Source organism: Corvus moneduloides, chromosome Z, assembly GCF_009650955.1.
Source record: "Corvus moneduloides isolate bCorMon1 chromosome Z, bCorMon1.pri, whole genome shotgun sequence".
Classification (NCBI taxonomy): domain Eukaryota; kingdom Metazoa; phylum Chordata; class Aves; order Passeriformes; family Corvidae; genus Corvus; species Corvus moneduloides.
Genome location: NC_045511.1, coordinates 29,420,382 through 29,434,083, shown reverse-complemented (window position 1 = coordinate 29,434,083; position 13,702 = coordinate 29,420,382). Strand labels below are relative to the sequence as shown.

Sequence of the window (13,702 nt, the reverse complement as noted above, 5' to 3'; positions counted from 1 at the left end):
TTGCAAACTCAAACAAGCCTAAAAATAATCATATCTCTAAGAAAGTGACTCGTGAGTGTATATGGTTTTTTCTTTACAAATGAGAGGCTATTGATTAATATAAGCAGAGGTTTTTCTTTGAAATTCAACTAATCAGGAAAATGTTGTTCTATGTATAATTTCACTATTTGGTTAGACCATTCTTAATCTTGAAATTCCATTTTTTACAAACGTGTAAATGAATCACACTTAAAAAACTAAATGGGCTTTGCCTGCCATCCAAACTGTTTATATGGTGGGATGCTTGATGTTCTGTAAATGTAAAGATTTCAAGTTACATGTTACCATGGTCTTTCCTCTGAACAAATTAAAAACCTTGAAGGATTAGGAATTTAATGTTATTTTTCCTTTTTTTTCTTAAGGTCATTGCTAGAATTGTAGACGGAAGTAGATTTGATGAATTCAAAGCCTTGTATGGGGATACTTTAGTTACAGGTAAGTAGAACTATAATTATTCTGTGTATGTTCCCACTAGCTTTATAGTTGGATTTATTCTGACTCACCCTCTGGTATTTTTAATGACGTTTATCTTTATCTTCGGAAGTATGGCAGTTTCTGTTACCAGGACAAAGTGTCACGTTTATATGCTATGGAAAAATAAATATGTGTGGAAATTTACAAATTAATCTTTCTCCTTTAGGATTTGCAAGAATTTTTGGTTACCCAGTAGGAATTATTGGAAACAATGGAGTTCTTTTCTCAGAGTCAGCAAAAAAGGTAAATAGATAGATTATTAGCTTCTTTGCCACTGAGAAACAAAACTTCTGGTGGACACCTTGCTCTTGAAATGAGGAAGTTTTTTAAATAGAGAAAGAGAACCTGCACCGCATTTTTCTTGTAAATGGGAAACAGTTATAAGCTGTTAATAAGCTGTAAAAAACAATGGACCATATTTTAGAAACAGTGGTAGATTTTTCTGATGTGAAGAAGATAGACCAATAGCAGAACAGCATTTGGATTCGTGTGAATACAGCATAGTTGAAATAGTATATCCTGAAACTTAGAGCTGCTACAAGTCCATGCTGATTGCATCAAATACCCTGTTGAGTATTCCTAACCTCTAAACCATGAGCTACTACAGAAAATTACATTGTTGTTTTTGTAATAACTGGAAAATTTAAAGCCGGGATTCCAGCACTCAGTTCATCGGCTTACCAGACTTTTAATTTTTATACTTTGCTGCAGTGTCTCCTGTCTTAGAATAATGAGTGAAAACCTGTGCACTCTCTCAAAATCTGTGAGCTAAAATACCTGTTTGGTGAATGAAAGGCCATCTATGAAGGAATATTGTGATTTTATTACAGTTAAGAGTGCTTTACAGTTTGGACTTCAGGGAATGATGGTGATAAAGAGTATCTGGGTATGGCAAAGTGCTTACTTTGGTCTCTGTTGTTTGCTTCAGTTCTTTATTTTTTCAAGAAACAACTGTCAGTTGAATTTTTTGTAATAGCAGTTATATATGCTAGTTTTGTTCCAACATGCTTCTTGAGCTAATGGTGAGGAAATCGCTGTTTGAAATGGGGGTCTGAATATACAGAAAAAGGAAGCATTGATGAGAAAAGTGGAGAAAGGAAGTAATTTTACTGGATTTATTGCTGTTACAAAAGAATACACAAAATTGAGTTTCATGTGCTGAAGGAATAGTTCCCACTTGGAGCACTGTGGTAAATGACTTTTTTTTCATCTGACATTTGTTTTAACAGTTATTTCTGAGTAGAAAATAACTCTTGCAGTATTTCTAATACTTCCAGTATTTTTCTAACAATTTAGCGTTACAACTTCTTTTCCTAACGATGAAAAGAAATGTAAGGATTCTTCATTTTCTGACTGTTACTGGCATATCAGTACTGTAAAAGGAAATTCACTTCTAGAGAAACCTTTGTCCATGCTGTTGCTTCTATAAGGAACATGCTCTAGCAATACTCCTTTTCTTTCTTTGCATTTTTGTAATGAATTGTTGCATATTTTTCCTGTGATCATCACTATGCTATTCACGTGCTTCTCTGATTATACTTTATTATTGTTCTCTCTTTTTTCTTTTTATAATCTTTGCAGGTTTTATATACGAAGAGGTTAGATGTTTTCTCAGTTGTGCTACATAACCTTGTTTTGTTTTGTTCACTAGCAAGCAGATAAATAACCTGAGGAGCTTTATTGATTTAGATTAGTCGAAACAGAGGCTTGGAATCTACTATTTGTAACTGTGCTAGGAAATTGGTCTTCTGCTAGTAAATAGAGAGAGGGCATCTGCGGTCAGGAAAAGGAGAAAACATTACAGCAGTTGGCAGGGCCATGAGTAAATAATGTGTGTGGCCTTTCCCATTTTCAAAGACTGCTTCTATTTTGTACAGAAAATGTGGAGATATGTTTCTCTGACTGACTGTCTTAATTTCTCTGACAGAGTCTTACCAAACTTGATGTCAGATGCCACACTGAAGCTGTCTGTGGTTTAACTGCGTGTTTAGGCTGAGTCACAGGAGTTGAGCTTTTTGGTATTAGTAGTTACGCTTTTTAAGGATATTATTTCTGTTTTACCATGGGCTCACACATTTTCGGAGATCTCTTAATTCTGCTACCATGAGTGCATGTTTTGCAGTTAGCTTTGAGTGAAGGAGAAGTAGTATAGCGCTTCCTGATGGAAGTACTCTGCTGGACTTTAGTGGAAGGATTTAGCACAGACTTCAAAGTGCTGGTAGTGATAGCTTCACTTGTCTAATTTTTAATGGCTTACTCTTTTCTTTTTTTCCTCTCCACAGGGTACACATTTTATCCAGTTGTGTTGTCAGAGAAATATTCCCATTGTGTTTTTGCAGAATATTACAGGTGAGTAAGATCAGTATTTTGAGGTTTCACTGTGTTGTAAACTTCACTGTTAGCTTTTGAGGCTGCGTTCTACACAGCCTCTTGTGTGCTTTGTAGTACCTACATCTCCAGCCTGTTTGGAAATCAGCCTGTCAGCAGCTGGTGAAGGCCTTGCCTTAGGATTTGCTCCTCAGTTCTTTCTGCATGTGCTGTGAAGCACGTAGTATGACATATGACACAGTATTGTAATATAAAGCTGATGAGCCTTTGTTCATGTATTTCTTTAGGTTTCATGGTTGGCAGAGAATATGAGGCTGGAGGGATAGCAAAAGATGGTGCCAAGATGGTAACTGCTGTAGCTTGTGCCAATGTACCTAAAATAACCGTCATTATTGGTGGCTCTTATGGAGCTGGAAACTATGGGATGTGTGGAAGAGCATATAGGTAGGTGTTGCTTCGAATTATGACAGCAGATAAAAATAATTTAAGAGAGCATAACCTTGAAGTACCATTCTGAAAAACCATCTGAACTCTTGAAGAAATTGTGCTGTTTGGAAAATAAAACAGTTCTCAGTGAATATGTTCATAAGTAAATATAGCAGCCTGACATTTGTAGACACTGATAAGGCTCATGATTCACCTTGAGTTAGGTGACAGAGGAGACCTTCTAACATGTAAACCTGTTCACATCTTTTGCTCCCATTTCAGTTATTGGTGAAAAAATTGTGAAGTCCTAAACAACCACTGGGCAGTATAGGCTGGTCCTTTATTCTGCATTCATAGGAAGAGTATATCAGCTTGTGTAAAAACTCCTTATTCACTTCAATGAGCCTGTTTTTATGAGTAAGGTTTTTAGAACCCCTAAAGATTTTTTTGTTGATGCTTTGGACATGGTTTATGTGATTTTTTAATTTCATTTTTCAAGGTTCCTGTTACTATTGAAGTTATTTGGGATGTTTAGGAGAAAAATTCCTGTGGGTTGGGGATGTGAGCTGAAGAGGCTCAAGAAAGAGAAATATTTAAAAAAAGGTGTTTGAATAATGGAAATGAACAGAATTTTAAAATTTTTGAATGCAATGCTGCAAGCACTGAAGTATGTTAATGTACCTTTTTTAAAACCTAATATGTTGTAATACTGTCATGCATAAAAATGAATTTGTAGTTGAGTGAGAATTAGTTCTGCATTAGGAAATATGGCAATGTCTTACCTTAATGTTTAATATGCATTTTTTCAGTCCAAGATTTCTATATATGTGGCCAAATGCTCGCATATCAGTGATGGGAGGGGAACAAGCTGCAACTGTTCTAGCTACAATAGCTAAGGACCAAAAAGCAAGGGAGGGAAAACAGGTACATCTTTCTTCCTTCGTTTGTAGTAAAGTCATTTTCACTTATTCTTTCACTGGAGTTGGTCATTTTGTGAGCTAGGAGGGGGGTACAAAGAGTGAGACATCAGTGAACTACCCCAATGCCACCTAGTGCACTAACAAACATGAAGCATTTGTGAAATGTTACTGCTTACCTCTTTGAAATGTGAAGATCATTCATAACATTTCTTAACTTGCTTAAAAAGAGGAGTATTTCATATGCCATCATATTTTTGTACTTTGTGCACCAAGTTATTAGTTCTGCCCCAGATGAGCAACCAGGAAATCTCCTTGGTTCAGGAGTATGAAGAGGAATATGTCAGGATAAAGTGTCTTTCCAATTACTATGAAGGTGGCAGTTTTAGAGAAAGTTGATCTTTGAATGATTCAGTGATTGAGAATTATGAAGCTTGTAACAGCAGAAGTCTGGAGAGGTTTGGAAAGGTTTTAGCTCATTTCAGCATTTTAATTGAAAATTAGAGGTATATTGTTTAGTAATATTTTACAGTTTCTCTGCACACTCTTTTCTGCTGAGTTGGGTTTTTTTAATTATGAGGTTTATGGTTATATTAGTGCCTTGATGCCGTAAGAAGCGGTTTTATTGTGATGTCTTAAAATTGTTCATATTTATCATGAATAGTTAATCAGAACAGTGAAGCAGTATGAATATGTTATCTCAGCGTTACTCCTTTTCAACACTTCACTTGTTCTTTCTGTGGGTAGAACATATTCACCCCCTGTCTGTCTGTCTTACTTTCCCAAATCCATGATACCCAGAAAGAAGTTCAAGAAAAATAATTAGTAGTAGTTAAATGTCAGTAAAATGTGTTAGAAACTTGAAAGTTTCCTCAATTACACAGTGACAGGTCTGGATCATAGAGAAACCCAGTGTTAAAATAGCACAGACTTAACTTTATTAAAAAATCTTGCCAAAGGCAACCCAAATTTTTTTCTCAGTACAATAGCTTCAGTAATTTTTCAAGTGCTAATCAGCAATTGCTCTTGCACTTAAGTGTATGTTTATTCTCCTTTTTCCACTCACTTGTTTTGAAAAGTGGTATTTTAATTTTATTATCAAACATGCAAAATTTATAATTGTGTGCTAGAAGAGTAAAAAAACTTTGGGGAAATCATGTAGGTATGATCTTCAGGTTGATGCTGCATATAAAGCTCTGCTATCATTGTAGAAGAAAATATTAAAGAATATTTTATCTGGTTTTTAGTTGTCTGAGGCGGATGAAGCAGCTTTGAAGGAGCCAATCATTAGGAGGTTCGAGGAGGAAGGAAACCCTTATTATTCCAGTGCAAGGTAACATATAAATAACTATTCTAAAACTTAATTGTAATCACGGGACTTGACATCTAGCTCTTGGTATTAAAGAACAGCAGAACAGAACAATCGAAAACAAAGATTGTGTTTGATGTACATTGAAACCAATGTCTTGTCTGTCTTATCTCTGGGACCTGGTACCATGAACTGTTTCAGAAGACAGCATGCACTTGCAGGAATTACTTTGCTGGTTCTAGAAGTAATGATGTGGTAGCATGGAGTTTCTATGTTATGTGTTTTGTTCTGCATAGGTTTTATATCATTCTTCCTGGTGTAGTATCTGGTCACCTTTCTAAAGCCTATTGAACAATGTAATGAGTGGCTGCATGTGTGTTGGGAGGAATTCATTTTAGTGGGATCCTGCAAGTAGAAGAGGCCAGTGGAAAAGGAGCTAGCAGTTTCGAGAAGACCTGAAGCCATGGTCATGGTAGGTGATTGTATTGGATGATAGCAATTTTTGTAGGGCTTTAGCTGATGGGTGCAGCATATTCATGTTTGCTGAGAAGTCCTTTACAGTAGCATTTCATGCTCAGACTAATGGAATATTAGTAAATGCCCAGGAACTATTTAGGCTAATGAAGCCAAGGTGGCACCCTGAAGTGATACTTGTGGAAAGTGGCTTGGAGGGTTTCTTGGCCTTTGATTGTTATTCTGCATTAGTTTCATCCTGTCAGTGCTAAAGTTCCTCCACGTATTTCTGCTTGTGGTATCCAAGAGCTTGTTTTCCACAGGCTCTCAGCTGCTGATGATAGCATATTTCAGTGACCCAGATGTCAGCTGTGAAAGCAGCACAGCTGGCAGTTAACACCCAGGAGACTCCTGGAGTATGTGGAAGAGAACTTCCTGGTCCAGGTATCAGACAAGCCAGCCAGAGGTAAGGCGTTCCTGGTCCTGTGCACTCTTCCAGTGCAGAGGAGCTCATTAAAGGGATTGTGGTTGGAAGCAGCTGGGGATGTAGTGGTCACACCCTGGCTGAGTTCAGGATCTCAAGGATTGCAAGCCAGCAAAGAGAAACTTTGGACCCTAAAATTTGGAAGAGTGAAGTTCCAGATACTTAAAGGGTTAGTGGATGAGATGGCCTGGGAAACTACTTAAGGACAGAGGAGCTGATTAGAGCTGGCAACTCTTCAAAGACACTTTTCTTAGAGCACAAGAGCTCTTCATTCCAGTGTGTAGGAAATAGAGCATGGCAGGCTGGAAACTGGCATGGCTGAGCAAGGATTTGCTCCTCAAACTGTGGAGTAAGAAGGAAATGTACACCCACTGGAAGCAGGGACAGGTAACCCGGGAAGAGCTCCTTCTTCATGATCAGAAGTAAGATATGAAATTACTGTTAACTTTTACTCTTTTCTGTAGGGATAGTGGAATATCTGATGTATAACTGACTTATGACTGAGTTATATCTTAACTTAACTGAGATATTTATACCTGGGAAATCTACATTAATCTTAGTGTTTAATCAAATGAATACCTGCATCAGGATTGATCTTTAATGGGTAGTAAAAGAAATGTCACAGAAGTTTTTAACAGCTGACGTTGTGCTCTAAGTCAAGAAGGAAAAATGAAAAAAAATATGAGTTACCATTTGTTATAGTTGTATTTTAAGAAGAAGAATTTTCCACTCATATAATAACATTTAAAAATTGAGTCAAACTGTCTGTATTTAAAATTAATCCCTACCCCAGAGAAGATGAATAATGTGATTTTTTTTTTTACTTTTTTTTTTTATACATTCACTGGAAACACTCAGACTCTTTGTACTCATGATTTATTTAACATTCAATATATTAGGTATAATAGCAATATAAAAACTTACCATCTCCCAAAAACCAACAGATGATTTACAGTATTTGTCAGTATTCACAATAGTAAGTTACTAATGTGTAAGGAAGCAGTTTTACCTGTAGGGTTAAGACTAGCATTAAAAAATACCGCATTTTAAATTTTTAATAATGTCCAGTGATCTTTAGACGTGAAAATTGAGTGTTTAATACTAGCTTTGTGCTCTCTAATGAACAACTTCTACCAGTTTATGTTTCCAGAATATCTGGCCATTTTGTGAAGTTAGGTTACAAATCTACTAGTCGCCCCAGTAAATAGCTTAAATCTGCCCAGCCTAGGTGTTAGAAAGTGCTTTTAGTGCTAGGTGACCTGTCATTTATTTGAAAAAGCAGGGTAGTTATGCATTTCTTACTGTTTGTGCTTGGAAAGGCGGTGTGACGTGCACAGATGTGAGTTGGCTGAAAACTAGCGTGGGTCTGGATTGCATGAGGTTGGGTTCATGTGACGCTGCACTAAAGATAATAAGCCCAGCTGAGACATGAAGTCAAATGTCAGAGCTGAAATCCCACTGAGGCTTATCTGGCTATAAGCAACGAAAGTTAAATGCCTCTTTTCACAAAGGAGTGCTTTTGACAACAGTGTGTGACTGGCTCAGGTCAAGCAGTCCTGGCTGGTTTCGCTTGCTTTTCAGTTCAAGTAGGTGCAGTCTGCATTGTCTAGGAGCTTTTAAATTGCTCTCTCATAGAGTTAATTGGGTATTTCAGTGGATATACTCATGTTTCCTGCCCTTTCATGCTTTGCATTATCTAATTCCTAAGCAAGATCTCAGATCAATAGTTCAGAAGTTTTCATTATTGTGGAGTAGGCTGTCCAAGCAGAAACCATGAGATGAAGTGGATTACAGTCTTTGCAGCAAGTGTTCTTAAGGGGATGTACCACTCACCTTGCACCTTGGAGACAGCCCTTTCCTCAGCCAACATCAGCAGCTGCTTATTAGCAAGCATTTGCTGTAATCCAGGGAGAAGTAACCAGTCCCCTTTGCTCTAAAGGGTGCTTCCTGTTGGGCTTCAAGCATGGTAGAAACACAGCTGATTGTCAACCAGATGTCAGGGTGCTGTAATTGAAACTGAATCTGGACAGCCTTTGTTTTGTAAGATCCCTCCACCAAAAAGGTCAACAAGGAAACTCCAGCAAACATCTTAGCATTTCTGAGAGAACAAAACTGATAGATGAACACAAAGACTGTTGTGTGATTGCTGCTCATGTGCAGCTGGTTTGGAGGCTCACTCATGCTGTTGTTCTCTTGCCTAATGTCTGCCTCACCCTTAATGGCCATTGAGATTGATGTGACCCTTCCACTTGACTTCATTAGGCTTTGAATCAAGCTTTTTGAAGTAATAAGGAAGGAGAAGGAAAATGCCTTAGTGATCTTAAAAGACAAGCAAATATCCCTATTTATTCTTTAATCATTTTGCTTTTAAGTGATAACTTGCTATATGTACAGGATGTCAATACTGTTCCCTGCAGCTGTATTTTCTAATCAGACTTTAACCAATTTTTTGATTAGAACCTTTCACAATGAGCAGTCTTAATTAATGGCGGTCATTAGGCAGCACCCTTTTTAATGAGTTATATTAATCTGCTCAGAGGTTTCTTAAAAGATTTCAGTGATTTGCATCTTAACAAATTACACAAGCATTTTACTTCAGGCAACTTCATTTCTTTTACTCACACTATCTCAGTTACAGATATTTTATGAGTGTAGTGTGACTCATGTTCCAGCAATGGGGTTTTAATAGATAGTTTAATTATTAATGTTACATCCCAACAGAGAATGCAGTTTTCTTCAAACAAAGAGAAGCAGAAGCCAGGGGTGACCATACGAAAGCAGCTTGACTTCCGTGCAACATCAAATCTCTACGGTTGTCAATATAAGTCAATTGTGTTGTTACCAAAAAAAGAAAAAAAACTAAACAAATCTGCCATTAAAATGTGCTTTATGTTTGGAAGTGGTTATTACAGCAGTAATCACTATGAAGTTGCAGCTTGGAAGGTACTGCACTAAGTTGGTGATTCTTTTGGAGTCAGTTCATCCCTGCCCTTCCAGGCCCTTAGCAGATGTGTTGAACATTTTAAGTATTATGAATTCCCTCATTCTGTTTCAATGTGTTTCATAAATAAAAAAGTTAATTGCAGGTATTTATTGGAAAAAAAATTTATATGCAGAGCAAACCTGTATCACTCAGAAATCCAAAATTTGCTTAAAAATAGAAATTACTATTTGAAATTGTTCATAAAGTTGGGATTTCTTTCACAGTCTTAAGAAAACAGAAGAGTTGAGATTTATTTGACCTCACAAAACTACTTTTATTTTTGCTATTAAGGAGGATCTTCTCCTTTCTTTTGGCACATTAATCTGACTATATTCATCATAAATAAACCAAAATATAAGTACAAGGGGAAGAAAAAAAGCATATGCATTAAACTTTGGTAATGCACACTCTATGAAGTTGAAAGCGTAGTAAGTACTGTCTTGGCCATTCTGTTATGCTAGATTTTATCAACAGCTACAACCACTGTCTTGGGAAAAAAATCGAGCAAATTCAAACATCTCTTATGTAAGTCTCTGTAAAACCACTTTTCTTCAGCTATTTTGAACAAAAAAAAAGCCTACAATTGCTTTTGCTTTTGTATGGTAAGAAGCAGTTCCTCTTATTCTTTTCAATAGAGTATTGCCCAAATAAGCCCAAATATTTTAATGAGTTACTGCTTAAAATTGAGTTACTACTTAAAATTTAAAGATACAGTTAGGAAAGAAGTTACTCACAGGAGTCAGACAGCAGGAGCTTAAAACATGCACTTTATCCAAGTTATGATACAGACGGCTCTTGTGTCATCTGAAACAGAATTTGCTGTTAGTACCGCTTCCCTGCAGGTACGGTGTGGCTGTTAAGAGTATTCCAATGCTTGGGTTAGTAGCCCACTAGAAGGGATGTACTGAGTGAGAATCCTAAAATGAGAAGAAATTAGAGGTACAGTTTTCTTATATTTGTATTTTGGGTTTATAGCAGGGGGTATTTTTGCCATGCCAGAAGTTTTTCTCCTTTTTACATTTGAGGAAATTCTTTACTGCAAGCGTGGTGAGGCACTGGAACAGGTTGCCCAGAGAAGCTGTGGATGGCCCATCCCTGGAAGTGTTCCAAGGCCAGGTTGATTGGAGCTCTGTGCAACTCAGAGCTCTAGAAACCTCTGGTCTAGTGGAAGGTGTCCCTGCCCATGGGGAGGGGGATTAGAACTAGATGATCTTTAAGGTTCCTTCCAACTCAAACCATTCTAGAATTCTATCATTTTTCCAGGCTTCTTTCTCTGCTGGGTGGGACCTAGCAGCTTGGCCAGTGAGTTGTGGCCACAACTACTGTGGTGCAAGATTTCTTAAATCAAAATTTGATTTTTCACTCCCAAGAAAGCAAGCCTGATTTTGTCCAGTTAGCAGCAAAGTCTTCCCTTCTCCAAACCCTTTCTTCTCCTTTTCTTCAGTTTTGCTCGTGCCCCATTTAGTTTAACAGTTTCCTGCTTGGGAAGCTGCACCATTATAAGATCTGTTTATAGTAGAGCATTCTTTCTGAGCTGGGTATCCTTTTTTTTCTCTATCTAGTTGGAAATACAGTTCTTTAATAGTTGGAAAACGTGCTCCTAGAGCTGAGCCTGAGCCCTTGTGCCTGAGGTTGTTAAAGGTGTCTTCTACTGCAATTCCATTTTGTGCTTCTTAGGATAGATACATGTTGTAAAATAAAAAGCATACATTGTCAGTCTCCTCATATTTTTATCTGATTTGATGAATATTACTTTCTCAGCAAATGACAAAATAAAGCAAATACGGAAAACAGTCAGAAGTGTCTGCTGCTGCCTCGAGCTTATAAGTATGTATTTATGTAAAGTTTGCAGTCTTCTTGGGGATGAGGTTGGCACATTTAGGACTGAAAGAAGAGTGCAAAATATATTGTTTCCTGTCTAACAGATTTTGCTAAGTAATCTCCAAACAATATAAAATTTGCAGATGGAACTTCAGTTAGAAAGGAAAGGCTGTGCCTTTTCTTGGTAGAGTCAGTCTTGGCTCCCTATTAATGACTGTTTCTTGTATTTTTAAGTTTTCCACAAAGAGCTAAGCATTAGCCAACACTGAACTAAGTTCACAAAGAATGCAAAATAAGTCTCTCTAGGGAAAGATGGGATGGAGGAGGAGCATCCCTGTCTTAACCAAAGATAGTGTGCATATGTTCTACAGATGGTGATTAAAGAATGCATTTAAATGAGATTGGGTTTCAATGAGCAGTGTGGTATCTTGCTTAAATATCTTGCTGGGGAAATAACAATATTTACAGTTTCATGGCCTGCTGGGAATTTCAACACAGATTTTAATTTAGGTGGGATGAAGCTATCATTGAGAACTGATGCCACAAAGACCTTAATTTTTGGATAATATCAAAGAGACCATTTACAAGTGTTGGCTATGTGTGGGACCTGGGAATTTGACAGTTGCTTATTTATAATTTAATTGCCTTCAAGCCTGGGTTAAGGAGGGTAGTATCTTCCAGTCATTCAGAAATTGACTTAATGGTAAAATAAATGAAAGAAACTGTATTGGGTCTTGTTGAGGTGGAGTTCATTTTCCCACAGCAGTCTTCACAGTCCTGTGCTTTGCATTAGTAGCTAGAAAGCCTCTCTCTCCAACATTTTCCCCCAGCAGTATTCTAGGGTGGGCAGGATCCTAGGAGTGGACACAACTAGGCCTGCTGACACAAATTAACCAAAGGGATATTCCATAGCATATGACTTCAGCTCAGTTCCAAAAGCTAAGGAAAGGAGGAGAACATTGGTTATTTACAGTGTTTGCTTTCCCAAGCAAATGCCACACATGTTGAAGCCCTTTTTCCTGGGAAGTAGCTGGACATCACCTGCTGATGGCAAGTAGAGAATAAAGTTGTTAGGTTTTTTTTCTCTTTGTGCCCGTGCAAACTTTCACTTATGCTTTAGTAAACTGCCTTATCTCAACCTATGAGTTGTTTTCCATCTTATTTTCTCTCCTCTGTCCAGCTGGGAAGGGCGAGTGATAGAGCGGCCCAGAGGGCACCTGGAATCCAACAAAGGTCAACCCACAACAGAAATTCTGAAAATACTTGAAATTTATTCTGACTTTTTAATGATGAAAGAGTAAACACTTGTATCATCCTTACCTGGCAGTTGAATTAACCTGAATAGTGTAAATAATGATGTGACATAATCCTTAAAGTGCAAGCATTCTTAAATGTCAATAGGTCATTGACAGATGGTCATTCTCCATGTGAACATTGACAAGCAAAGAGGGCTTTTTTCTTTAAGGAGATGATTAATTATGAAGAATCTATTCAAAATATGTAGATCTGACATTCTTCACTTATCTAAAATGTATACTTTGTTCTAGAAGACAATTCCATGGAGTAATGCACACCAGTCTATTGCACTGATGAACAGCATGAATTGACTCCATTGTTTTAAGTATAATTTAGCTATTTTACTCCTCTTTCTTTAATATAAACCATTTCCAGTTTCATGGGTTTGAAAGTATACCAGCTATGTATGTTGATTTCTTTTAATTATTAAAAGTTCTGGTTTGTTATGTTTTTGGTTTTTCTCTAGATTATGGGATGATGGAATTATTGATCCAGCTGACACAAGACTGGTTTTGGGCCTCAGTCTCAGCGCAGCACTAAATGCACCCACGAAGAAGACAGAATTTGGAGTTTTCAGAATGTAAACTTAAACGTGTGATCATCAGAATTACCTCTGTATATTTTTCTTGGGGCTGGGCAGCATACTAACTACAATATTGCGGTGATTAAAAATAAAGATTTGTAAGATGCTATTTTTAATGAAACTTTCATCATTATTTTAACTGACTGTAATTGTCACATGGTACTTTAGTTTTTTGATAGTGATTTGAGATTAGTCACTTAAGTGCTTATATAACTGCATTGCATGAATAAATTGCAGGTTCTAGAATTATACTTCATGTTTGACAAGAAACTGTTGATACTATCTTATATAAATAAATGTGCAAAGTAAGCTATATATTTGGTGCTTATCAGCTCCTTTGTTTCTTCTAATTCCTCTTTGTATGTCTCCTATAAATGCAAAATATTATTGAAGTCCAACAAAGAAAAACCCACATTTGCTAGTAAATAATTTCTGTGAAAGTTAAGTGCTGTAAGAGCAGGCAGGGACTTCAACACAGCATGAAATTACGGATTTCATGCAGTTGCTGTCATCTTGTTCTGTCTCTGGATTTCATCTAAAAAATACTGCTCTTCTGTGTGGTTCCCTGAAATCAAAACAACTATTGAAC

At 37.0% G+C, this 13,702-nt stretch overlaps 1 protein-coding gene across 1 annotated transcript in view; it reads left to right on the top strand.

The window, feature by feature from the left end:
* The window catches only part of MCCC2 (methylcrotonoyl-CoA carboxylase 2), a 37,020-nt gene extending 23,592 nt beyond the window's left edge, over positions 1 to 13,428 (top strand). Inside the window, exons 11-17 of the mRNA XM_032095285.1 lie at positions 402 to 474; positions 680 to 756; positions 2,796 to 2,862; positions 3,129 to 3,285; positions 4,077 to 4,191; positions 5,432 to 5,517; positions 12,997 to 13,428. Coding sequence (XP_031951176.1) covers positions 402 to 474; positions 680 to 756; positions 2,796 to 2,862; positions 3,129 to 3,285; positions 4,077 to 4,191; positions 5,432 to 5,517; positions 12,997 to 13,114 — 693 coding nt within the window. The 3' untranslated portion in view covers positions 13,115 to 13,428. The remainder of the gene's footprint in view (positions 1 to 401; positions 475 to 679; positions 757 to 2,795; positions 2,863 to 3,128; positions 3,286 to 4,076; positions 4,192 to 5,431; positions 5,518 to 12,996) is intronic.
* Positions 13,429 to 13,702: the final 274 nt, after the last annotated feature.